The sequence below is a fragment of the Neofelis nebulosa genome, chromosome 6, assembly GCF_028018385.1.
Source record: "Neofelis nebulosa isolate mNeoNeb1 chromosome 6, mNeoNeb1.pri, whole genome shotgun sequence".
Classification (NCBI taxonomy): domain Eukaryota; kingdom Metazoa; phylum Chordata; class Mammalia; order Carnivora; family Felidae; genus Neofelis; species Neofelis nebulosa.
Genome location: NC_080787.1, coordinates 108471945 through 108498546, shown reverse-complemented (window position 1 = coordinate 108498546; position 26602 = coordinate 108471945). Strand labels below are relative to the sequence as shown.

The 26602-nt window shown below is 39.8% G+C and overlaps 1 protein-coding gene across 4 annotated transcripts in view; it reads right to left on the bottom strand.

Moving 5' to 3' along the window:
- Positions 1 to 26602, bottom strand: part of DSE (dermatan sulfate epimerase) — an 81706-nt gene that overhangs the window by 50345 nt on the left and 4759 nt on the right. For 3 of the 4 annotated variants that reach the window (XM_058735033.1, XM_058735035.1, XM_058735034.1), the window contains exon 2: positions 2490 to 2958. In XM_058735033.1, the coding sequence (XP_058591016.1) occupies positions 2490 to 2958 (469 nt within the window). Of the gene's footprint in view, positions 1 to 2489; positions 2959 to 26602 lie in introns of those variants that run through there. The other variant, XM_058735036.1, reaches the window with a different exon arrangement.

Below are 26602 nucleotides of genomic sequence, written 5' to 3'. Positions count from 1 at the left end.
ATATTAGTATTATATATTATATTAAATATATAATTATATATAATATTATATATTATATCAGTATAATTAGATAGTATTTTCCTTTAACTTTTCTTTTACGATGGCCCCAAAGCCTTAAATAAGTGAATATAGAGATGTTACCTTTTAGCTCTTTACCTACAAAATACTCAACTGAAAAATAAACCACATTAAGAAACTTATATGCATGTACACCTCAGATGTACTTCTTCTTAATACCAGATAAAAGACACACCACCATTATGTTCCCCTAAGCCTTCTTCGCTGGCGTTACCTTCAGATTCTTATAGGCATAAGAAAAGGGCCCAGGGGAGCATCACTGAGCATTTTAATGGAACAAGGCCAAAAGGAAAACTTTGTGAATTAAACAGATGTTCTAGTTTAGAAAGTCACTTGAACAATGAGTAAAATCTCCAAATAAATTTCAAACACGGGGGCGCCTGGGTGGCTCAGTCAGTTAAGCGTCCAATCAGGTCATGATCTCACGGTTTGCGGGATCAAGCCCTTGTCAGTGTGTGAGCTGACAGTGCGGAGCCTGCTTGGGATTCTCTCTCTTCCTCTCTCTCTGCTCCTCCACTGCTTGTGCATACTCTCTCCCTCTCAAATTTAAATAAACATTAAACAAACAAACAAACAAGAAAGGGCACCTGGGTGGTTCAGTCAGTTAAGTGTCAGCTCTTGACTTCAGCTCAGGTCACGATCTCACGGTTTGTGGGTTCAAGCCCCACATCAGGCTCTGTGCTAACAGTGCAGAGCCAGCTTGGGATTTTCTCTCTCTCCCTCTTTTTCTACCCTTCCCCATCTTGTGTGCGCTCTCTCTCTCTCTCTCTCGCTCTCTCTCTCAAAATAAATAAACGTTTTTTAAAAAGAAAAGAAAAACAGCTTTATAGGCAACAGGTTTTTTTTTTCCTAAATAAAGTATTTAATGGGTGCCATTTTTAACCAATGGCACAATGTCAAATGAGTAATTATAACATTTGATAATATAATCTCATAGTTCAAATATCAAATAAATTTCACACATATTTTGTTTTCTTTCTTGGTGTCAGGAATAGAGTAAAATCAGTAATTAAAATCAAAATCAGAAACTACTGCATACATGGCTCAATTTTGAAACAAACCAAATAAAAAGGTTGTTTTCAACCTAAAATATTATAAGCTTCAAAATGATTATACGCACCTAACAACGAATCTTAAAAAGTCAGCTCTGATATGGATTTAACACCAGGTCTTCTGTAATGTTTTTCATTAAGAAATTCCAGAAAACCCTTCAAACTCTATAAGCAAACAGCATTCTTGATGATACTGGCAGAAATTTAGGAAGAATTAAATTTCATTACCATATTGACTGAATTCAGGAAGCTTGCAAATGACCATTTTTCACCCCTGTGATGTGTGGGCTATAACTCATCACAGCATTATATGTATTCACTGATTTTTTTCTAAGCATTTAAAAATGAGCTGTCTCTAGCCCTATAAAAATGTAGCAGCCTCTGTAATTTTAAAAGGATATTTCATATAATTTGTATTTTTTTGGTGCAATTATACCATGAATATGCATTAAAACACAGTTTAAGTATGCAAGTGATGAATCACAGGAATCTACCACCAAAACCAAGAGCACACTGTATACACTGTATGTGAGCCAACCTCACAATAAATTATATTAAAAATAAATAAATAAAATAAAAATGTGGTAACAGCAAAAAAGAAAACAAAACAAAAAAAACACAAAAAAACAAAAAACACAGTTCAAGTAAGAATACCCACAGGATCCCTAATCAACTCATTGCCTATCTTTCTGACAGCAGGTAGACACATTCACTATAAACAAATAAAATAAATTTAAGCTAATCAACAAGGAAGTAGTAAGTTTGTTTTCAGATGTTGGAAATCTGAAGTAAATTATTATGTAATTAGAATTCCTCACATAATTACACAACACTGGTTTTCCTAATGTTGGTAGTTCTTGGATAAGTATAGTTTGGTAGTTATTGGATAAGATCTTGTTTATAAATTGCCAGTTAATCCTATCACATTCATTTTTAGCTCCTAATTGTCATAAAATGTAAAGAGATCTTAACTGGCTAAAATCTCTTGTTGGCAAAAGTCTTAACCACTTGGGACTCAAGCAAAATCTGAAGCCAGATGACCATAATACATGCTTGTTAAACAGGGGGGAAAGAATTCTCAACAATCGAGATGATAGTATTTACTCAATTCAACAAATTATGTTTTCTTTGGCTAGGCTGTAGCTAAATATTTTCCTGCTAACTTTAAACATGGACGTCACTGGGTCTTCTGAAACTGTGGACCATTCATAAGCCGCTGACACCACAATTAACAAGCAACTCCTCCCCTCCACTCACATACACCTATGTGAAAATCTGGCCTCCGAAATCGCATCTGAGTGAATTCATTTCTTTAAATTACAGAGTTAATACAGTAAGAAGAAAAAGACAAAAATCTACCAACTAGGCTGAGCTGCCATCCTCTCCATGTAGTCTTTGGCCATGTCTCGAGCTTCAATGTTTTCAGGATACAGCACACAGAACATTGCCAAGGCGCCCAGGTTGTTGCCGTAAATTTCATTCCAGCGGGCGCTGTAGTCCTTGGGGTCCCAGGGAGGGAGGTACTCCAAGGGGCTGGACAGCATGGTGTGCACGGCCTCGGTAAGCCGGGCGGCAATGTGCTCATGGGAGCCCGCAGCCCTGAGCTGGAGCTCCGCCACCTCGTCCCTGGAGAAGAACAGCATCGGGTGGCTGTCGTAGTGGGCATTGGTGAAGGGAATCATGACCTCTGGGTTCTCGTCGGTGACGTAGGCTGACACAAAGCAAAACAAATATATGAAAAACACACTGGGAGCCCCCCGTGTGTGAGTCCTCATCGTGGCATCAGATCTCCAAGTCTCCAAGGCAGCCAAACCATCTTCGAAAGATCCTACATGAGGAAAAAGGAAGAAAAGGGTATGTCAACCAGGGGAACATGACCAACAGGAAACACAACCTTGCTTGTATTATGAGGTCTAAAGATTTAAAAAATAAAGCTTATGAATTTAGATTTTTTTAAAAGAATGCAACAAAAATCTGAACTAGGAAGAGACTTACTAAAACCTAATAATTTAGTCACGGGAATAAAAGGTACAATATAATAGGTAATACGGTCAATGATATTATGATAGCGTTGTATGGTGACTGATGGTAGCTACGTTTGCGGTGAGCACAGCATTATGTCCAAAACTGCCAAATCACTAAGTTGTTCACCTGAAACTAATGTAACACTGTGTCTCAACCATACTTAAATAAAAATAATCTAATTTTATTAATTAATCAATTAAACATGATACATCAGATATATATTCACTGAGGGAAACAGAACTTTGGACTTGGGGAAACCATGTAATATATTTGCTCAAGCAGGGAAGAAAAACTCTCCTTGGTATTTTTCTCATACTTTGTCATACAAAAAAAGTTTAGATTTTATGGTAGTTTTTAGACATTAATATGAAAACCACAGTAACCAAAAGCTGGTGGTGAAATGTTGTCTGGGAATCTGAATGGACATTAGGAAAGAAGAAAAATCCTGTCTTTCCTTCTTTCTTTTTTTAAGTAGGCCTCACCCCCAGTGTGGAGCCCAATGCAGGCCTTGAATTCACGACCCTGAGATCAAGACTTGAGCTCGGATCAAGAGCCGGATGCTTAACCCACTGAGACACCCAGGCATCCTAATCCTGTCTTTCTTCATATAGGCTCCTTTACTCTGGCCTCTCCCAGCTTCCTAACAATCTGCATTCTAAAGCAGGGATTAGGATCAATACATCTGTAAGAATGTGAGCAGACAAAATATTACGAGTAAGGCTATATTCTCTTTGTGTCAGCAGAAGGTGGGGACAGAGAAGACAAAGCAGGGTAAACCGTCAGCCAAGCCCTTGCAATCCCTGGGCTGACATCAGCCAAGTATGCAGTGAAAGACCAGACAAGGAGCTGCTGGGACTAGAAACTGACAGGCCTTCACTCAGAAAATAAAACCCCAGAATCAAAAGGCTGAAAGAACATGTGTGCATTTTCCCCTTATTATTTGACACCGCTGCCCACTTTTTTATTTTGCACATGGGATTTTGGTATGTCATCCAGTAAGTCAGACATTGAAACCAAGCTCATATTTTCTTAACCACTTAACTTTCTTAAAAACCCTTTTTTCAGTGGCACAGGTTAAAAGAACGTCTTTCAAATACAAGAACATTTAAAAAAAAAAGAGAGAGAAAAGAAAAAAGAAAACCTCAGCCTAGTCTATGTCCTACATCTGGGATAAAGCAGGCATAAAATCCCCCAGAGGAAAGTCAGGGAATTCTTAAAATTCTTTAGAGGGGAAAGGTTATAGAAAGCAGACCAGAAAAAGACAGTTTTATGTAAATAATGAACAGTAGTTTTCAATTATTAAAGAGAGAAACTGATGGAGAAAAATCAACCTCCCCAGCTGAACACAAACTATTTTTCCAAGGAAAAACTGCCTCATCAAATTCACAAGAAAGAAAACTAAAGATTTAACACACATTGGAGATCAATCCACATTCTCAACTTGCTGTATCTCCAAGAAAAAGGCAATATGGCATCACTTATGGACGCTGCCATTAATTCTAATATTCTTTATATTTCTGAATGTGTTTTAGACTATATGTATGAAATTCAATGGCAGCAATTTTGCAAAGCATTTTAGATGCATTTCAAGAGTAGAACTTGTGATGAATTAAAAAAAAAATTGGTATAGCCATGCTAAATAAAATATATAAAATAGAAATAACTCTTGGAATCTACTCATATTATGTCTAGCACCCAAAGCTTCACGGCGGCTGGCTAGACCCTTCAAGGTCAGAGGCCTGGCCAAAAGAAATAGTCCTCTGTGGTTATGTCTGAGGAGGGGTGTGGTCTCTGGCAACACAGAGACATGGCTGGGTCTGAAGTCATGCTTAGTCCCCACTGCCCCCACCTCCACTCCGAGGCTTATTTTTTGCTCTTTTTCATTGAATATCCGTGCAAACAATTAAAACAAGAGCCTGCGTATGTTAAATCCCCCAAAGTCTAAGGCTGGATGCAGTTACCAATGCAATTAACACTGTGGAGGTTTTAGGCACCCAGTGTGAAGATGGATTAGGAGTTTTTCCTTTGATGCTTAATTGAAGATCTTCTCTCAACTACTCATTTTTGAATGTGTAGCTCACGTTCTAGGTGTTTGTGAGGTGCTGGATTTTGGAGGGATGGCTAAGAACCCACTGGGAGACTAGAATTTGTCTTAGATCCTATACCAACATTCCCTAAACGTAGCTACAGGCAGATTGGTTTTATTCTCTTCCTCCTCCTGTTATCCATACTATCCTCCTACCCAGGTCCAGAGTTACTGAGGTAGTGGGGCGCTCCAGAGGATCCCTTACAATGTAGGAGTCACGATGTGACCCCAGGCACTTCTGCCACATTGCGTCCAGTTACGTAGGTCATGGCTAAGTGTATTTAAACAAGAAGAGTTGCTCCTGAAGCACAGAACCTCATTAAGATGTTGTTTTGGGAATGATGCCATCTCAACATGCCAACTGTTATTGAAAGTTCCCTAGTTATTGCTTCAAATTCACATGCGGGTATGAGGGCAGAAAGGCTGTGAGCTACCTACCACACATTTAAGACATTAATTCTTGTTGGAATACCATGTGGACCAATGCAGAACCCACAGAAATTCCACAGAACAATCACAAAGACTGCCTGAAAAGGACCACAGCGTTCATCGTGTCACAGACTATGTTGCCTTCTTATTACATTGCACTCAACCACCCAGCCTTCGCAGCTCTCCCGGTGATTAAGGCCTTTGTTGACCTATCCAAAGAGTTCATTTCTTCTGTATTTGACACACCCTTGTATCACATGGAACTATTCTGGCGGTTTATATGCTATGCCTCACAGAAGGTGGGACCATAGCTTCCTCTTTGTATCACAGGGCTTAACACTGTGCTTGACGAGGAAAAGGCAGCTCCTGATGCTGGCTGAACTGAATTAACCCTTGGGCTTAGGACTGGCAGAGTAGATATCATCACTAAAAATGAGAAAGGAGAAACCTTATTCCCCCTTATGTGAAGCCAAAGCAAGTTTAGAATTTTTCAGAAAAAAATTCTGCTGGGAAACTTATAGAGGAAACAAACTATTTACAAGGCCTAGAAACTCCTGCAGCCTAAAAATAATTTTGAAAGAAAGATAAAAAAGAAAGAAATTAAACCTAATTAAAGCCTAACCCAAACTACTGAGGCTGATAACCTAAAAGGAGACGTCTGCCATCTTAAGTCTGTCTAGAAAATTCCATTGAAAAGCCCCTATTTCTAGTCTTTGGGTTTCCTCTTTAAACTTCTACCTTCTGGGGGGCACTTGGGTGGCTCAGGTGGTTAAGCTCTGACCTTAGCTCACGTCATGATCTCACAATTCGTGGGTTCGAGCCCCTCAACAGGCTCTGCATTGACAGCTTGGAGCCTGGAGCCTGCTTCAGATTCTGTGTCTCCTCACTCTCTCTGCCCCTTCCCCGACTTGTGTTCTCTGTCTCTCTCTCTCTCTCTAAAAAATAAATACGTATTAAAAAAATTATTTTAATATATATATATTTAAACTTCTACCTTCAGCATTCTGTGTACCACTCTGTGAAGAGTTGGAATAACATGAAAGGAGCATTTCTGAAGATAATTTTAGGTAGACCACAGATGGACAGGTTTTATGCCAACTTATTTCAATGTATGTTAGGAAAAACTATAACTAGTACATCTAACCTGAAGTTTTAACAGCAGATATAAAATTCCTATTTACAACAAATTTAAGTTTAAAAGTTTATATTAAAAAAAAGTAAATAGATAAGGCAAAAATTGTTGAAGGTGATAGCAGAATGACTACTGGAAGATGTTGAAATGCTGAGTAAAACAATGGCCACTGAGTTTACCAGAATGGCCAACTCGGGGGCATCTAGGGCGCTCGTATGTTATGAGTCCGACTTTGGCTCAGGTCATGATCTCACAGTTCCTGAATTCGAGCCCCGTGTTGGGCTGTGGGCTGACAGCTCAGAGCACACACACACACACACACGCACGCACGCACATGCATGCACACACACACACACACACACACACTCATTCACACACAGACACACGCTGGACAAGTCTATACTTTCAGAGGTCTGTGGATGATCTCTCAAGCCATTCTCCCCCCAGTTCAGTGTGTTGCAGACACAGCAGAGCACTGTCAACTCCCTTCAATCTTCAGGCTGCATTTGGCCCAGCTCAGAGCATAGCATTTTCAATACGGCAAAATCACGAGCAACCCTCAGCAGGTGCCGCTAATATTTCAGTTTACCCATAGTTCCAATTCTCAGGATAGTTCTGAATGACTCTCCTGAGCCTCATTTCCCCTAAAAGTCTTTCTCTTCTCCTATAACACACTAACTTTCCTTATCCAGCTTTTCTTCCCATTCTTTTGTCTCACTCAACACAGCTCAGAAAGCAAAACATTCCTAAATTTTGACCTAATCAATGACTATAATATACTGTAGTCATTTAAGAATTAACCTGTCACTACCAGATAATTGAGACAGCAATTTAATCATCTCCACCCTGCTTATATCAGTAGCAGTCCAAAGTTTGACATTATGCTTAGGCCAAGCCAAATAACACAACAGGTGTCTAAGAAGATGCCTGAATTCTAATTATTTTAAGTAGGTCCTCACAAAGCAACAATAAGCCTAAAATTATTTTGCTTTAATCCTGGTTCCAACAATCCACTGCAGCTGTTATGGTTACTGACACACAGAGAAATTTTGTGTGAAATGCTTTTCACACATTTGATCTTTTACTTTATGATAACTTAATATTACAAACAGTATTTAGAGTTGGTGTCTACTGATACTCTAACAGTATCTTACAGGCAAAACTAGAACCCAATCTCTTAAATGCTAAGCCAACATTCTTTTCTTTAATGAAATTTTTAACAATATTCAGTGACATTAAAAGTTCCATTTTTGCCATCCTTACACAAAGCAAGCACAGAAAGAATATGCTGAGAAGAAAAAGAACTAGAAACTAGACTAGTAACATCGAGTTTCAAAAATGAAGGTTTCCAAATGGTCTGGGACAGTTTATAAATGAAACACATGATGATACGAAAGGTCTTTCAATTTCCTTGGCTTCAGAAAATGTAGAAAGTATAAGGATTGAAGACTGGGATTACCCTGTAGAAAGTAAAACATGTCCCAAATTAAGATGGATTAAAAACACTCTTACATTATGATTAACACCGGGCCTGGAGCTGGGCAGACATGAGTATAAACCCCTGCTCTGCTGTCTGCTAGTTTTGATCAACTGACTCCTGCTCTCAAAGTCTCCATTCTCTCATCCATCAATGATCCCAACTTCACAGAGTGATTAAATATTATGTGATGCACTTCACATAGAACCTGACATGAAGGAAGGGCTCTATAAATAATTTTTCTAATGTTTATTTATTTTTGAGGGTGGGGAGAGAGACAAGGAGACATAATCTGAAACAGGCTCCAGGCTCTGAGCTGTCAGCACAGAGCCTGACACAGGTCTCGAACCCGGGAACTGAGATCATGACCTGAGCCGAAGTCAGACGCTTAACCGACTGAGCCACCAGGCACCCCAGAACTCTATAAATATTTTTAATAAAAGGGAAGAAGTTTGGGGCATGCAAGGTTATATTAATCCATCCATAAAAGTTTTTTTGAAAGAAAAAGGAGCAAAAGAAGGAGAATCACAGATATTAACTGACTGAGCAAGGTCGAGCGCTTGTTAGAAACTTAGCTGAAACTCAAACACAATGCTCCTGACTCTAACACATATTTCATTAGCTCGCTCAATACTCACTGGAAAAGAATGAATATAACCCTTGAGATTTTTAAGTACTGGGCAGGGGTTTGGCCCTCAAAGAAAAGAATAATGATTAAATAAATGATTATCTGAGTTTGACTGCCTCCCAAGGTCTGTAATTCTTGGTGTATAAAAGGTGACTGCTTCTTACTGTATTCTTTCAAAAGAATATATATATTCAAAAGAATATATATATATATAATAGATATATATGAATATATATCTCTAGTCCCAGTATATAACAGGGACTAGAAAAGAAAATCTCTGGCTGGGGAGTGTTTCCTAGTAACAAACTTATATGACTGAAGGGATGCGTGAGTACTTGGGAGACATCTGTTGCCACTGCCTGAGTTGATAAGACCCTAACCTCAAGGGTCTGCTGTTGGCTCAGGCAATGTCATCAGTATTCCAGCTGATCATCCTGGGATGTGCTATCTGATGATAATAAAACTAAAACCCTTCTCTCCCAGGATATCAGTGCATTCATTCATAAGAAATACAAGCATCAGTCAGATTGGGAGATATTTTCTGACTTCATCAGAAATGTACACAAGGAGTAAAATTATTAGATAATTGCTGGGGGAGAGGCCCTGGGATTGGGGTAACTCAACCAGTCAGGAGCATAATTTGCTTGAAAGGATGCTGTGTTGTCAGCATATATCACAGATGCCCTTGGGATATCATTAAGAACAAAAATTTTTTAATTGAATCATTTACGAAAGAAGAGCAAAATATACATGTCCCACAGCTCCTGCCACCAAGCCCATCAAGCTCAGCTCAAGAGTACTGGCTCCAGTTTGCTCAAGCCAATGGATGGGCCCAGCAGTCAGTTAGTTACGTGATTAGGACAAATACCTCCCACAGTAGAACTGGATGTGCCCATATCCATGAAGGGCCAAAGCAGTCCTGCTGACCAGACAACAGAACACTCTTCCTTGGAAAATGTATAGACAATGTAGAAGTCAGCAATTCTTTCTCGTGTGTTCTTCCACTGAAAACCAAGTTCCCTCATTTTTAGGCCTCTAACTGGGTTTTAGGCAACTCTGATGCCCTGAGAGCACTAACGTATTGTAACAGAGCCGCACATTTCCCTCTCTGATCTATTTTGGGATTTAACTCTCAGAGAAACCTATTTCCAAGTATTTGAGAAACAACTTGCTGTGGTCTCACACACACTACTCCACTGTTTCCATGGATTTTTTAACTAACGGAATGTACATATTTTTAAGGTTCTCCTTACTTGTCTATTTCAATTTTTATTAAATGTATAATTTGGATAATTTTTTGAAAAATAATTTTACCTCAATATCAAAATAAAACCTTATATGTCCTTCATAAATTTCTGTAGTGAAATAAATCTAACATTATTCTTACATACATCAAATCCTAAGAAAACATATGGTTTTGGTACTATACAATCATTCCCTAAAATTATACTCCCTGATGTGTAAAGCCTATAGACTCAGCCAAAAAAGAAAAATTTAAAAACCAAGGGCTCTTAATCAAATTGAAAGTTCCTTTTACTGAGGGCTTATTGTTTTCCTTATTTAGGATGAAATGAAATATATCTCCCCAAAAAGTCATTTCTAAACAAAAATCCACGATATGAAATTACAGCATATGGAACCCCTAAGAATTTACACGCACTACTGAGGGAGTAATTACAACCCTGAACCCACACAGCAAAACCACACCATGTATAATCATGGCACACATCACCTTCATGCTCAACACTGGAGGAACTTGAAGTTAGGTTTGTAAGTTAAGTGCAGCTCTGTGCAGTCCAACACTGTCCCCAGGAAAGTGTTTGTGAAGATAACACATTTCCTCACAATATAATCTGGACCTCACTTCTTTCTTAGGCCAACAATGATAACTATAACTTTCTTCTGTGAGAATGGTTAACCGAAATTATGTTTAAAATGAAGGCTCCAGATCCCATTCACCAGAGGGCTACTTGAGTAAGTAATTTAGTGGTTCTCAAACTGAAGGCATCATTTAGCAGTAGAGTTCTGTCTGCCTGGTGCACCTTACTACAAAACTAAAAACCATTAAGATCCAGCTTTCGGGGCACCTGGCTGGCTCAGTCGGCAGAGTACGTGACTCTCGATCTCAGAGTTGTGAGTTCAAGCTCCATCATAGGCATAGAGCTTACTTTAAAAAACAAATAAATGAAGGTATTACCTAAATAAATAAGTGAATAAGTCAGATCCAGTTTTTGAGAGCATGGCTGTCTTACAGAAAATAGAAAGAAAGTAAAATCTGTACTTTCACGGAGGCAAAGTGAAAGCAGGGTAGAGGTGTGGTGGAGGATCTACAAATCACTTGGGAGAACACTAAAGTAGCTAATTTTGCTTACAAAGAGGAAATGAAATGGTTATACTTTTTTAAAAGTTGTACTTATTTAAGTAATCTCTGCATCCATTGTGGGGCTCAAACTCATTACCTTGAGACCAAGAGTTGCATGCTCCTCTGACTGAGCCAGCCAGGAGTCCCCAAACGGTTCTACTTTCTAAGCTATAAGTCAGTTGTAGTTTATCTAGCAGTCTAACAACTGGACATCTTCTAATTGGTACCTCTTCATTACAATTTTGATTTTCTTTAAAAAAAATTTTTTTTAACGTTCATTTAATTTTGAGAGAGAGAGAGAGAGAGAGAGCGCGCGCGAGCAGAAGAGGGGCAGAGAGAGAGGGAGACACAGAATCCGAAGCAGGCTCCAGGCTCTGAGCTGTCAGCACAGAGCCCAACGCAGGGCTTGAACTCATGAACCATGAGATCATGACCTGAGCCCGCTCTGAGCTGTCAGCACAGAGCCCAACGCAGGGCTTGAACTCATGAACCATGAGATCATGACCTGAGCCCAAGTTGGACACTTAACCAACTGAGCTACCCAGGCACCCCTTGATTGATTTTAATGATGGTATTGGAATGCCATGTCCTACAGTATTTTCAGAACTTTTTACTCTGATACTATTTTCAGAATAATATAATGCTGAGTATAATTAACTGTATTTCTTTTTGGTATTCCAAAACTTTTAAGAAGTAGTAACTTATGAACATGAAGTTTTCCAATGCACTTTTTTCCACAACTGGAATATCCATGTAGGGGCTGAGAATTACTTGTAAACATTAATTAATTAACTCAGTTATGTATTGAGCAGCTATTAAATCAAAGAACCATCCTAGGCATGGGGTAAAAACTAAACAAGACGGGTGCCCAGGTGGCTCAGTTGGTTGAGTCACTGACTCTTGATTTGGGTTGGGGTCACGATTCCCGTGTTTTGGGATCAATCCCCACACCAGGCTCTGCACTGAGTGTGGAGTCTGCTTAACATTCTCTCTCTTTCAGGGCACCTACGTGGCTCAGTCGGTTGAGCTGTGAGTTCAAGCCCTGCATCAGGCTCACTGTTGTCAGTGCAGACCCCACTTCAGATCCTCTGTCCCCCTCTCTCACTGTCCCTCCCCTGCTTGTGCTCTCTCTCTCAAAAATAAATAAACATTAAAAAAAGATTCTCTCTCCCTCCTCTGCCCCTCTCCCCGCTGCTCACATACTCTCTTTCCAAAAAAACAAAAAACAGGGGCGCCTGGGTGGCGCAGTCGGTTAAGCGTCCGACTTCAGCCAGGTCACGATCTCACGGTCCGTGAGTTCGAGCCCCGCGTCAGGCTCTGGGCTGATGGCTCGGAGCCTGGAGCCTGTTTCCGATTCTGTGTCTCCCTCTCTCTCTGCCCCTCCCCCGTTCATGCTCTGTCTCTCTCTGTCCCAAAAATAATTAAAAAACGTTGAAAAAACAAAAAACAAAAAACAAAAAACAAACCAAAAAAATGTAAACAAGAAAAACTATGCTCTTCACTTAATAACTATAGGATAAAAATCTAAGAAAATGATGTTTCTGAGTTGTGTTTTTTTAACTTCAGAGCTTATATTACTCTGACAATAAAGATGAATAGAATTCTCCCTTAGTCCAACATAATTTATTTAACTGATCATTGACTATACCTGGTCCAAAAAGAAAATTAAAAATCTTTTTTTTTTCCAAAATTTTTCTCAACAGTAAATAATCAAAGCTTTCCTGGAAGGGTATGAAAAACCACCTATGGCCTTCCCAGCAATAGCTTTAACCATGAAAACACTCTTTTCTGGCATTACTAGCTAAAAATATAAAGCATAGAAAGGAAGATAAAGATACCGAAGCCCATGGCTGAATGCAACTGCTTATAGCTTCAAATAACAATTAAACTAAACCATAAATACTCATGAAAACTAAAATACAATTTTTCTTCTTGCCATAGATTGAAGATGGCAGACTGGTGAGGTGGCTAAGAGGGGTATCAGAGTGGCCTTGGTTTACTGCTCTGTGACTCTGGACAAGTCAACTATAACTATCTAAAAACCTAGTCCCTTATTTCAAATGAAGATAAAAATAGTATTTGTGTCATGTAACAGTTGGGAGATTAAATAACACCTATAAAGCATTTACCACTTTCTGGTAAGAGTTCCCCCAAAATACTTGTCCATCACCATTCACCTCAGAACATGATTAGTGGCTGAGCACCTGGGTGGCTCAGTCATTAAGCATTTGACTGGCTCAGATCATGATCTCACAGTTCGTGAGTTCAAGTCCCACATCGGGTGTGCTCGAGCCCTGCTTAGGGTGAGCTTGAGCCCCGTTTCAGGTGAGCCCCACTACTCTCTCTCTCCTCCTCCCTCTCTCTTTCTGCCCTCCTGGTATATTCTCTTTCTCTCTCTCTCTCAATCTGGCTTTCGCTCACTTGCACCTTCTCTCTCTCTCTCAAAAAAAAAAAAAAAAAAGGAAAGAACATGATTGGTGGCTGTGGGCACAAGTTGGAACCAGACTTCCAAGGTCTGAATGAATCCCAGCACCACCACAGCCCTAGCTATGCCCCTGTTTTCTCTTCTGTAAACTGGATAATACCTTCCTCATAGGGTTTCTGTGATCTTTAAGTAGCTGATTTACTTAAAACATTAAAAGGGTGTCTAGGATTTAGGAGGTGTTCTGTAAGTGCTAGCAGTCATCATCTTCTTATTGATGAGACTGCCAAGGTCAGTCCAACTGAGAGCAAGGGGGCCATGACAGCAGGAGGAAACGCTCACAGAACTAACACACGAAGAATGTTATTTTTAAAATAGGTACAATGCATTGTGTGTTCAGAATCTTGCAGAGTCATCAGGAGCCTAAAAATATCAAAATATTTTGACAAATATAAAGTATGTGAAGCCAAGAGGTTTCTCCTTCCTGCTCAACTGCACATTTACAATTTTTAGGCGACATATTCCAAGTAACTGAACACATCTGAGAAGAAAAGAAATCTTCAAATCTAACACAATTTCTTCATCAACCAATATTTATATAGAGAGATAAAGCTTACAGATATACCATAATGACACATGTGTTTACAGTCAGAAAAACACCCTAAACATAGAAACCCCAGTCTTGATGAAATTTAGAAGATGAAAAGAATCACTTCTAAACCTAAATACAACTTCAAAAATCTGATGTTTGATTGAAATACATTTTCTACTTCCCTTAAATGGCAATATGCATTAACTTTCAGTTGATAATGTAATTCCTTGAATTTGTGGATAAAACTACCTTTAATTCTGTGACCAACGCTCCCCTTTGATTTTTAGGTATGTGACTTCCTTTCTTACCATTTGTGATGGTTAATTTTATACGTCAACTTGACTGGCCATTTCTGGATCGTCTGTGATGGGGTTTCCACAAAAGTTAGCATTTGAGTAGACCAAGTAAACGAGACTGTTCTCTTTGATGTGGCTGAGCCTCAGTCAATCCACTGAGGGTCTGAACCGAACAAAAAGGTAGAGGAAGGGAGAATTCATTCTCATTCGTGTGCACACTCGCTCTCCTGCTCTCTTGTCTGCCCGCCTGCCTGAGCTGGGCCATCAGCCTTCTCCTGTCCCTGGACTGGGGTTGCACAACCAGCCTTCCTCGGCTCCAGCTTGCAGACAGCAGTTCATGGAACTTCTCCAGAGTTGAATGAACCAATTCCTCTGCCTCGACATTAACTTCAGGGCTACCTTCTTCCTTTCCACCTCTTCTCTGATCTTAGTCAATACCACATGTACCTGCAGGTTCATTCTTCTAGTAAACTTCTGTATCTGCAAACTTCTGTGGAATGAGTCATGACATCAATTATAGATTCTCAGGCTAAGTACCACAAAACACATTTAACCTCTCACGTGTAATCTACTTAGTTTCACTCATTTATGAATTTAGCTAAGACTGTATATTTTGGGTATGTCCTTATATCATTCTCCTCCAAGATCAGGTCCTAGAGGTTTACCCTCTAATGATAATGACTCTAAGAAACACTAATACCATGTTCAAAGCCCTACCACACTATGCAGGAATGGGTTAACTCAATAGGCCTGCTGCTCAAACCCTACAAAATTTCTAAGAAAGGCCTGTCTTCAGGATTGGCCCTTGTCTGGCTCATAGGAGATGAGCTCTGAGCCTTTGTAATATTTTGCCTGATAAAAAGCCTTTGTATACCTGAGGCCTCAGGCCAACTAGTACCAGCATGACCAGATGGTTTGTACTAACAATGTGACTTATGACAAACTCCTATCTTTGCTCTGAGGGGCTAGAGTCTGAAGAGCCGAAGTCAGCCAAGCCGGTGCTGCACGTCTACATGACTGGACCCCAAGCTGGGGTGAGCTTCCCTGGCTGGCAACACTTTGCACCTGCTGTCCCATACTGTTGCCAGAGTACAACTCCACTGAGAGAGGACACCTGGAAGCCTGTGCCTGGTGTCTCCTGGACTTTGCCCCATGTACCATGTCCCTTTGCTGATTTTAATCTGTATCTTTGGCTTTGTTAAACCATATTCATGATTAAAACAGCTTCTTGTGAGTACTTTCTAGTGGATCACTGGGCCCAATGGTGGTCAGCGGGAAGCCCCCACCCAACCTTCTTTTTAGTCCTATCATCTAAATTCCCATTCGAATCATGAAAGTCTTGCCACACACTTTGCCCCATTAGAAAATGTGGTGATACTCTTTACCAAATCTTCTTTTTCACTCAACTTTTGCTGATTTTTTCTCCCCAGGAAAATGATTCTGTCTCTGTCCAAGGATGTTGCCGTTGAAGCACAGGACACAGCAGAATATACAGTGTTGTACTTACAGACCGCCTGAAAGCTTTAGGTAGTATCTAAAAAAAGAAATACACAGGGGCGCCTGGGTGGCTCAGTCAGTTGAACATCGGACTTTGGTTCAGGTCATGATCTTGCGGTTCGTGAGTTCGAACCCCGCATCAGGCTCTGTGCTAATAGCTCAGAGCCTGGAGCCCGCTTTGGATTCTGTCTCCCACTCTCTCAGGCCCTACCCTGTTCACACTGTCTGTCTCTCTCTCTCCAAAATAAATATTTAAAAATATTTAAAAAAAAATACACAGAAGTTAGGCAAAAAGCTTAAAAGAATTTCATGGGAAAGTAATTTGCTGGCATCAAACCCATAATTCCAGCATAATCAAAATTAAAATTTCATTTACTGGATACGTATATACATTCATGAATATGTCTACTGAGTATATACTGCAGAGTGATGTTTTTCTCGCTATATTTAAAGTTCTTTTTCATTCCTTACTTATATTCAAGCACTCTTCAATTTTTCCAACCTTCAAATACTCACCAATGACAAAATTTAATTTTTTCTTTTTACTGCCTTTCACATTCTCAACCATTTTTATATGTACTTTTTTTGATTCTCATTTTTGTCTCACAGATCATAGTTCTTTGGCACCAAAATCCCTGAGTACTTTCCAAATGTCCTCTCATGAATCATAATCAAAACTCAGAATACCACAGACTTGGTCTGTGAAACAATGATACATACATGTAATTAACCCAAAGATGCAGGCACTGTCTTCTCAGGACTTGCCCAGAGTTATTGGCAACCAATCCTGCCAGCAATTCAGGCCCAAACTCCCGCTCCTTCCCTTACCTACTCTGTCTCTATGTTTAAACCATCAGCCAATTTTGTTGACTCCATCCTCAAAATATACCTAGAATCCAGACACTTTCGCCACTGCCATAATGCCTAAGCCACACCATGTCTTGCCTGAATCACTGCAAAAGCTTCCAAACTAGTCTGCCTGACTTCACCCTTACCTCCCAATGGCCATTCTTAACACAGGAGCCAGAGCCATCCTTGTTCGATCACAATTCAGATTATGTCACTGCTCCATTTAAAACCCTCCAACGGCTTCCCCATCATTCAGAGTAAGAACCAAAGTGCTTACAATTGCTCTCAAGATACAACATGGCCTGGCCCCATTGCCTCTCTGCCTTCACAACCTACAGCTCTTTCTCTCTTTCCCCATTCTAGCCATGTGGCATCCTTGCTCTTCTGGTACACATGGGACACGCTCCCTCCTCAGCATCTGTGTGCTTGTTCTTTCTGCTTAGAACGCTACCCCCAGATATCTACATGGCTTGCTCTCTCACCTCCTTTAAGTTTTTGTTCAATGTCACCTTCTCAGTGAGGTTCGCTGTGTTCATTTTATTTAAGTCAATCATCACCATCCCCTAACTCCCTTCCGGGTTTTATTTTTTCTTTATAGCACTAATAATCTTCTAATCTACCATATAATTTACTTATTTCTTTTATGTGCCTAGCTCCTCCCTCTAGAATTAAGCTCCAGGGGATCACTTTGCTTCCTGCTATATCCCTAACACCTAGAAGAGTGCCCAGCTCTTAAGAAACATGCAAAGATCATTTACTGAATAGATTAACTAACGTGTCAAGATGTAAACCTTTAAAAACTGAGGGATAATTATGTATATAATCATATAACTATACAAACATAACTACATATAGAGAAGTGATAAAATTCTTTGTGTACCAAGACAAACCCTTTGGAGGTAAAATGTACTACAACCTTGACCCTTTCAAGGTTACGCAGGGCAATGATTACGGTTTACTGACAGCTGGCACCATAGCCGCTGCCTTCTCAACCCTCCCTTGAGCACAAAGCTCACACTATAAGTGAGAGGTACTGCTGTGCCCCTAAGCCACGTCCTTGTTAAGGTGCCTGGCCCACCTCAGATCTCACTCCTCACCCAGAGGATCTCATTTGGTTTCCCAACAGTCCATGGATGGTTTGCATGGGTTTTTCTCAGAGCCTTTTTCTAAACGCCACCTCAAAACTTTCAGCCCATTTTACATGGGGTTAGACATTCCACCACTTTTCCCATCCACTCCTGCCCAGACCGGGCAGGCCTCTCCTTCCACTGGATAGTTGTCTTGGTGCTAAGACTTTCACTGAGGTTGTTCTGTTTTGAAATTTAGAGTGATTCCCTTCATGTCCCTCCTTTTAACTATATTCCCAAAGATTATTATTATTATTATTTAATGGTTTGGTCTAAGGGCTTTATTAGTGCTATTTACAAATAAAAAAAATTTCCTGTACTGCTGACATTTCTTTTATCTGGAGAATTTAAAAGAATAAAGATGCTTTCTAATGAATTATTATTTCTTGTACACTTATACCACTCCTGTTATTTTGTGCTAAATATCTTATTATGGTGAGTTTCTATAGATATATAAAGTGTTACTGCTAGGAAACAATCTTTAAGGAAAAGAAAAGCTTTACTAAACTGCTGGAGACTCTGATAACTGGGCAGAAAAGAATAAGCACTGGCCACTGATCCACAGGCCAAAAAAAAAAGTGTCCTGCCAGAAATACCCCAAGTCAGAGCCTATAATATGGCCAGATATTTAACGTTTGTGTCTGTACGTCCAAGGTCATGCATGCTTAACTGGATATCTTGGTGAATATCCAGTTGACTTGACTGTCTACATTTCATACTATCTTTAGCATCTGGGAATCTGGCCCCATCCTCCACATCTCCTAATCTACGCATATGCCTCTCATATCTGCCCTACCCATTTCACCCAATCTTGCTCACAGCCAGGTCCCACCTAGCTGCTTCTTTTGGTCAAACCTGATGGCATTCTCTTCGTTGAGCTGGATGCTGGAGAAAACTCCTTTTGTACTAATCTCATTTTGTAAACTTTGTTCTCAGGTCTAGTCCTAAATGAATGTGGAGGCTAGATGACCACTTGTCAGGCAATTCCTGAGTTAAATGAGGCAGGGGAGGGGGACCAGGTGTTCATTCTACCTCAATCCCAACTATAAACCTGAGGCATCAACTTCTATCTTACCTCTGCCTATCTACCCACTCACTCATCTCCAGTCGACTCTTTAGTAAAATCCTTGCTGTTGATACTGTGGATTTTTGCCCCTTTCCAAAAGTATTCACTTCTTCCTTTATCACCTATACTTTGGGACAGTGATATATCTTTCAAATTTATAGGGAAGACTGAAATTATCCAGTGCAAGTATAATGTCCCTAAACTTATCTCTAATCCCCAAATGCAAAGAAGTCACAGAGACTGCCATGCTGAGAAGAAAGAAATGCAAAAGATCCTTTCAGAAGACAGGGACATATTGATATCCCAAGGCTCTTTGTGACATGTGCATCACTGTGACTATTCAGGGAATGGTGCAGGTCTAAGGCAAAGAGGAGACAGAAGAGCCAATGAAAGCCTGTTGTTTCTCATATAGACCTACAGATTCTTCCCCTTTCCCACAATCCTTTTGGCACACCATGGTCACCGTATGGTAGACTCAAAAGATCTGACTTGGAATCTGTTATGAGTTGAACCATGTCTTCTAAACGTTCACTAAGTAAAAGTCCTAATCCCCAGTACCTCAGAGTGTGACCTTATTTGGAAACAGGGTTGTTGCAGATACAATTAAGATAAGGTCATACTGGAGTAGAATGGGCTCCTAATGCAATATGACTGGTATTTTTAAAAAAATAGGAAATTTGGAGACAGAGAGACACACAGGGAGAATGCCACATGACGATGAAGGTAGAGATAGGAGTGAAGTATTGCCAAGTCTAGGAACACCAAAGATTGACAGGAACCACCAGAAGCTAGCAGAAAGCCGTGGAATAGAGAGGCTCTTCCATGGCCTTCGCAGGAACCAAACGGATCAACACCTTGATTCTGGACTTCTAACCTCTAGAATTGTGAGACGATAAATTTCTGTTGTGAAAGCCACTCAGAAGCACTTTGTTACAGCAGCTCTACCAAACTAACATACAGTCCTAGCTCCACAATTCTCTCATTTCTAAAGTGGAGCTCGTATTTCTTATATCTGAACCAGAGGCTGCTATAAACAATAAATATATATAGCGCTTACCAAATGCCAGGAACCATGTTAAGTATTTCACATGGCTTAACTCATTTAATCTCACCACAGCCCGTAATGTAGATACTAATATCATCCTCTTTTTACAGATGAGGAAACTGAGGCATAGGTGGTTGAGTATGTTACCCAAGGTCACATAGAAAGCGAAGGAGCTGAGAGAGAAACCCACAGTCTGACCATACTACCTACAAAACAAGCATCTTTGTAAACTACAAAATTCCTTATAAATTAAAGAATCACCATTATACCACTTTCCTACTCAAGAGCCTCTATTCCAACAACAAAACAAACAAATTTCTCATGCAAGAGCTTCCATAACCTAACACTTACCTACCTTCATTTTATCACTCATTTCTTCCCTATACAAATTCTCTCTTCACACTTACCTGCTCTTCCTTGAGTACAACTCACATTTTGTTCTTTATTCCCACTATCACTCTCTTTCATGGGGCTCCCCCTCTGTGCTGCTCCACACCCGACCTCTTTTCTTTTTCAAAGAACACAAGGTTCTTGATGAAGCCTTCCCTGGCAACTCCATCCATAAGTGGTCTCCCCTGTGGCCTCATACCTGCATTGTTCAATATTCTTTGAGAAATCAGAAATAATGCCAGCCAAGAAGATGCTTACACCATCTTAGAAGATGGCAAAAGAAATAAAATTTTTACACACACCACTAAAATAAAAAGGAGGATGTATGCAAGAGAATGACAAACTACTACTGAGATTTAGAGAAGTTAGCACATCTGGCTAGGGTGGAGAAAGAAGGATGTACTGAGAAGGGGGTACCTGAATTGGACCTAAAAAGGTGTCAATAAAAATGTCGTCTATAGCTTTATATGTGTTTACTAATGTATGCATTTAGTACTAATTGGTCCTTTCCTATAGTGTCATGTACCACTGACTACATGCAATACGACCTTCAAGAAGTACTTGTGGAAAACAATGAAAGAGTAGGTGCAGAATGAAGAAAGGAAAGAGAATGTTATAGGAGAAGTGAACTCCCACGCTTCTCCCATGTTCTCCCCAACCTTCTCCTTTCTCAGCCACTCCCTTTCTCTGCTGACTCCTCTTCCAGTGCTGTGGTTCAGCTGCCCTGTTTATGATGCTTTCTCCCTTCCCCTTTTTGGCATAAAGTCCCCTGAGGCCCAATTCATTCTCTGCTCCTAGATGCGTATTCTCTGCCCGTGTAATCCTACAGCTCTCTCCTTCCTGCAATTCTACTGCATCCATTCGGCCCTTTCAGCACTTAGTTGTTCTCATAAAGTTTCATACTTGATTATCCTTCTCCAACCAGATTTTATAGCTCCCCAAGGCTGGAAACCCATGTCATATTTATTTTGTATGTTTCCCCTCTTTGCCTCCACACAGACGTCCCTTCAAACACAGAAGTACCTGGCAAATACTTGCTGAATGACTAAACCCTTTCAGTATTTCTATCACTAAAGTATAATGCTCTTTCATCTAACTCTCCAGGTTCAAAAGTACACTGGAAGAAGTTATATATCAAAGCATTCATTCCCAAGTAACACAGACTTATCTCTTCTAAAACTTGCAATCACTGAACCAAACTTCAGTGGCTTCGCCAACAAAAAAAAAGGTGTAGGCACACAAAGAAGGATCTGTTATATAACCACCCTAATGCTGCCAGCTCAATTCAGCTTCTTTAGGCACAGGATTTATCATTTTACGGCAATTTAGTACTATAAATACTATGCACATTGCTTCCCCAAGAAAGAGATACTGAGTGGACCAACTTAACCTGAAACTTGGAAGATGAAATCCAACAAGTAGAAGTGAAATTGAATTTGTAAAGTTCCCACGTTCCTACAGCAGATACTCAAAATACTATTAGTTCATTTGAATCTTATATGGAATAATTCTATACAAGTCACAGTAAGTCTAAAAATGTTAACGGTGAAAATCCTAGAACTCAAACATAGCACATGGTTATTAACATGTGATGAATCCAATCTGAACAATGCTGATTTTCTCAGAGGAAACAGAGGTGCTTAAACTTTCACACCAGTGTTTAAAAACATTTTTTAATGTTTATTTATTTTTGAGAGAGAGAGACAGACAGACAGAGTGCCAGCGGGGGAGGGGCAGAGAGAGAGGGGAGACACAGATTCTGAAGCAGGCTCCAGGCTCTGAGCTGTCAGCACAGAACCGAACACGGGGCTCAAACTCAACCAACGTGAGATCATGACCTGAGGCGAAGTAGGACACTTAACTGACTAAGCCACCCAGGCACCCCTAAATTTCACACTAATGTTTAAGAAAGGACAAATTGGGAGTATTGCATAAAAGCAACAGATTGATTCTTATTTTGCTCTCTACTTCTACTGGGTTTCTCAGTAGAATCAATAGGCTCTAACTTGTGGAAGACTTAAAAGTAAAGATAAAGGAGGGAGAGAAGAAATTAACCTTACCACCAAAGGGGCCAGCAAAAAGACACTTGCACCTAAGATAACTCTGCAGGTTTTTCAGTGCTTCCAAGAATCAGAGTTTTCTTTGAAAAGGGTCATGGTGAAAACATTTCAAAACTGCTTTAAAACCATGGGCTGTAAAAGTAAGTTGAAACACTTAATTCCAATTGCCTAAGACACTGACTTTGCTGGGCTTCACTTCTTGCCCAGTGACCCAATAATGGCTGAGAGTGCTTTTTCCAACACCTAACGTTGCATCCAAATGAACCTGCTTTTAAGATAATTACATCTTAAGTACTAATTTTAATATTGAGAAAAAACAGAACTACCGGCCTGACACCACAGAATCAATTCTCTTGGAGATTCTATCTTCCTAAAGAAAAATGAAGTTCACATTCTGTTTTTATAAATACCATTATTATTTTTAACCATAAATACTGTAATAAGAAGTCTGGTAAATGAGAAAAGTTTCCAGACTCTTTCTGACATAGGCAACCTCTGTATTTTGACCAAATAACTGATGAATGCCCCATATGTTCCTGTGACCACTGCTGACAGTCTAGTTATACTAGAAAAAATGGAGCAGAAAAACAGAAAAGATATTACTGAAAATCCCAAATGGAATACTAGAGTCTGATGCCAAAATCTTTTAAGGTTTTCTAGATTAAAAAAGAAGTGTGGGGAAAACTGACCTGTTTGGGGGAGAACAGATTAAGCAGAGAGAAGAGGAATTTTCAGATATTATAATGTGTACCTGAAAAAGGCTGCGGGACTCTTACACATGATCAACATTTAGCCAGTGAGCAAATACTTTGTTCTAACAAACAAAAATGCTAAGTAGAAACTATGAAGGCAACTTGTGTTTCAAAAACAAAAACTGACCATTTCTTCTATATTCCTATACTTAAATCCTTTTTAATTCCTATGATTTTCATATCCAGATGAGCCAAACTCATAAATTTAGAACCTGAGAAGACAAAAGCTAATATCCCTCCAGGACAGCCTCACTTAAATCTTTCTAAACACAGAAAAACTCAAAGGCCTCCTTCAGAAAGCCATTCTAAAGGTTAAAACATTCAGAAAAACTTCCCTGTATTTAGCATAAATCCCTCTTGATGCTTGCTGTAAGTCGATTTCCTCTATTTTTTCTTCAGGGAAGATGGAAAACAGCTGTTCAACATTCCCTTTCAGGCTACTTTTTCCTTCCGGCCAGGCCCATTCCCCCCCAGGGAGAAGTGTAAACACTGCAGGTGATTCCAAAATGCAGCTGGCCCCCAGGCTGCATGGTTGGTGAGTCTGGCCCCTTTTGTACCTCCTGGAATGATATCATTAAACAGCAAAGGCCCCAAGAAAAGTTCTTCACCAGAATTTGTGGAATTCTAGAAATCCATTACTTACAGTCTATTCTCAGTAGACTCTAACAATAAAAGTGCTGTTCAAGAAGAAAGAATTACAGTCAGAACTGTGAAGAAGGTAAGCAGTATTGTCCCGCAGCCAGGCTGTCTTCACTACTGCTCTACCGGTTGTGTCAGGGTGTTGAGTGTACCTTGGCAGGGGACACTTTTAAAGTACTTGGTGATTTTTATCATGCAATTCTTGAGTTTCTTGCCACTGACGCAACTTTCTGGATGCAAGCTAACTTTAGCAATGCAATAACCCTTTCCATACTTCAATCTAAGGGAGTACCCTAATTTTTTAAAATTTAATTTAAGGAAGCTCCACATCCAACGTGGGGCTTGAACTCACAGCCCTCAGATCAGAAGTCACACTCTCTACCGACTGAGCCAGCCAGGCGCCTAAGGGAGTATCCTAAATCAAAGTGTCAATCTGTAGTGTTACTTTTGTAAATCAGTAATTCCTGCTAGATTCACAACATAATCTGGAGATTACTATGTTTTACACTAAAATTTATATAACCAACCTAATGTTTTTACCTCCCACTTCATGAATTGCTAACAAATACCCCCATTTTTCTTGCAATAGCCATTAGACTCCCAACAGTAAAGCCAGTATATGGCCTGTGTACTTCATCAATAAAAATATTATAGACCCACAAGCTTGGTAAGCCCATTTCCTTTACAAATTCCTTTTAAGAGTTATGAAATGCGGATTCAACTTTGTTGTGGTATAACATCTGCATGCATTAAGTGCCTTTTGCTTAGTAGCTAAGTTTGTTACACATGAGAAAAATGCAGAAGCATTGATTTAATCAACAAATACAAATTTACAACGTAAGCCATCTGCGTATGCAATGAATATTTCAAATAGAAAGATTTCAATGACAGCAATTTAACTGATTGCGGACCTATTCAATTTCTATTAAAAGAGCAATGTGTACCATTTTAAACACACACAGGGAATCCTACTAGGTTTATCTCGCTACTTTTTTCACATTAACTGGGGGAAAGAGAGGCACTATTAATTCCTTAAATAATATGAAAAAACTTTGGTGGGGATGGGGGGCACCTGGGTGGCTCAGTCTGATGTCTGCTCAGGTCATGATCTCACAGTTCATGGGTTTGAGCTCCACATCAGGCTCTCTGCTGTCAGCACGGAGCCTGCTTCAGATCCTCTGTCCCCTCCATCGCTCTCTGCCCCTCCCCTACTGGTTCTCTCTCTCTTTCTTTCAAAAGAAATAATAAACTTAAAAAAAATTTTTTTTGGCATGCAGACATATACGTTCAGTTGCAAACTCTCTCTGACCCTGTCTAGTACAAAGCAGATGGACACAAATAACCTACAGTGGATATGTCATGTATATGTTAATTAACTGTATATATGCCTTCTATTTTTTAAAAACAGGACCATACTTACCTGATGGTTATAACCATTCCCAAATATAAAATGTCAAACAAACTACACTTATTATCAGTATGTTTATAGTTCTACATATTACTGAAGAGGCAAATTCTGTTCTTTCAGGAATTGTTTACTAACATTTGATGACACCAAGTTCATGCTTACAGAATCTCTCAAAGGAGTTGAAACAACTAGAAGGAAATCCAGTGGTAATCTTAACACACATTAAAACTCACAGTGTTATTCTGAATTAAGAACTGAACAAACTATTTTATTCAAGAAATAAACAGATGGCTTCAACTCTCTTTTCTTCTCTTGCCAGATTAAAATCATTCCCTTTTCTCCTTTGTGATCTCCACCAGGCTCTGCGAACACTCTGCCTCCTGCAGGTTTATACTCTTCTGGGCGTCTGAAAGAGGATCTGGATTCCACACCCTCAACAGGCTGGAGCTTGCCTTGAGAGACAGGAGCGAGCCACGCCATGGGTAAAGCACCCAAAGACCTGAAGTCAGCTAATGAGGACTGAGCGGTGAGCCTAGGGCTCTGCAGGAATTCGAGAATTAGAAGAGAATTCCATTCCCACAATGGAATCCTTACAAAGCCCAGAGTGGAAGTGGAGGGAGCTGTAGGAAGGGGGTCTGTAAAAAGCCAGTGTACAGAAGTCTGGAAAGCGCATAAGCATTTGACAGGAGCTGACAGTCCCTGGACAGTAGTGAGTAGTAAAGGAGATAATAAACTAGATCTGTAGGAAAATGAAATGTAAGAGTCTTTAATAACATGCACTTGGAGTCATAAAGGAGCAAAGCAGAATTAAATGTGCAACATAGTTTCCTCTCATATTTAAGGTAGACCACTAATTACTTGTAAAATGATTGACAAGTCTCTTACCCTCACAGTACTTCCATTTCCACACCCCTAAAATGAGGATAAGACACCTGCTCTATATCACTCCCCATTTCCACTACGCTAAAATATGAAAATATAAGATTTGAAAAAAATTTTAAAGTACTAAGCGATTTTTAAATGCAAGTATTAGTATAGCCATATGATCTATCAGGGACTCTTCCGTTCCTTCAATTGTCTACACACATATGAATTTGTAAGCAAGAATTTATTAATCCTAATGGCCCCTCTTGACCTAATACATTCCACTCGTTTGAATCTTTTCTGTAACACTTCTCCACTGCGAGCTA